Source organism: Palaemon carinicauda, chromosome 5, assembly GCF_036898095.1.
Source record: "Palaemon carinicauda isolate YSFRI2023 chromosome 5, ASM3689809v2, whole genome shotgun sequence".
Taxonomy (NCBI): domain Eukaryota; kingdom Metazoa; phylum Arthropoda; class Malacostraca; order Decapoda; family Palaemonidae; genus Palaemon; species Palaemon carinicauda.
The window spans coordinates 21938831-21940087 of NC_090729.1; the positions used below are offsets into that span (position 1 = coordinate 21938831).

Consider the following 1257-nt stretch of genomic DNA (forward strand, 5'->3'; position numbering starts at 1 on the left):
AATTTCAGAATTGCTATTCTGTGCATCAGGTGTAACAGATAATGTATTATTAATTACTGATTCTACTGGGTATACTTCTGTGTCTACTTCTACATTGACTATGGTGACGGGATCCACGTCTACATTTCCAACTAATTTTACATAACAACTTACATAAGGTTTGAGCATATTAATATGACATACTTGAGTTTTTTTTTTCTTTTACCTGGGGTCTCTATCAAATAATTCACATCATTATATTTCTTCAGAACCTTCCAGGGCCCTTAAAACTGTGCCCTCGAAGGATTTCCTGGAAGGGCAACAAAACTAAAACACTATCTCCAGGTTTAAACACCCTTTTTTGAGTCCCAACATCAAATTTGTTTTTCATCACCTCCTGGCTTTCTTCTAAATTCTCTTTAGCAAACTCCCAAGCCTTTCTTAATTTCTCTTGAAGTCCTGACAAACAATCAAGAATGTTGATCTCGAGAGTCTCCCCCTCCAAATGTTCACGTACAACTTCCAAGGGCCCATGCACACAATGCCCGAAAACAACCTCAAAAGGAGAGTATCCCAAAGCCTCATTAGGAATGGAACGAATGGAAAATAAGGCATACGGGACCTCTTTATCCCACTCCCTTCCTGACTGCATGCAAAACTTCCTAAAATAGAATTTAGGGTCTGGTGGAACCGTTCCACCTGGCCCTGACTCTCAGGGTGATATGGGGAAGAGGTAATGTGTTTCATCCCTAATTCAGACATTGTATTCTTAAAATACTTACTTGTGAAATTAGTAGCACAATCAGATTGCAAAGTGCGAGGTATATCAAACTTAGTAAAGAAGCCAATTAAATTATCGATGATCTTTTCACTCCGAATACTCCTCATGGGAATAGCCTCCGGGAAGCGAGACATCCGATCCACAATTGTTAATAAATACTAATTACCACCGCACGTCCGCGGGAGAGGACTAACAACATCGATCACTACCACCACAAAAGGCTCCCCAACTGGAGGTATGGGAATGAGTGGGGGTTTACGTATCTTTTAGTTGGGCTTCCCCACCAACTGACACACTTTGCAAGAAAATATATAGTGCTTTATATCTCGGAGCATTCGGGGCCAATAAAAATGTTGTGTGCCCTTCTAAAACGTTTTTCTGACCCCAAAATGCCCAGCAAGATTATTTTCATGAGCCAAGAACAAAATTTTGTTCTTATAATCATCAGGAACTACCAACTGACGAGAAACTTCTACCTGGTCAACAGGTGCAACAGT

General features: G+C 40.3%; 1 protein-coding gene across 1 annotated transcript; it reads right to left on the bottom strand.

The window, feature by feature from the left end:
• Positions 1-244: 244 nt before the first annotated feature.
• LOC137640794 (uncharacterized) lies at positions 245-894 on the bottom strand. The gene is made up of 2 exons (XM_068373266.1): positions 762-894; positions 245-621 (listed from the first exon to the last, which is right to left on the bottom strand). Exons 1-2 carry the CDS (start codon positions 892-894, stop codon positions 245-247), a joined length of 510 nt encoding a protein of 169 aa, XP_068229367.1.
• Between the last annotated feature and the right edge of the window lie 363 nt (positions 895-1257).

Coding starts and splice junctions, on each gene's coding strand:
- LOC137640794 (XM_068373266.1), bottom strand. CDS start 894: ATGTCTCGCTTCCCGGAGGCTATTCCCATGAGGAGTATTCGGAGTGAA. Junction 622..761: donor TTGTGCTACTAATTTCACAA/GTAAGTATTTTA, acceptor GCATGCAGTCAG/GAAGGGAGTGGGATAAAGAG.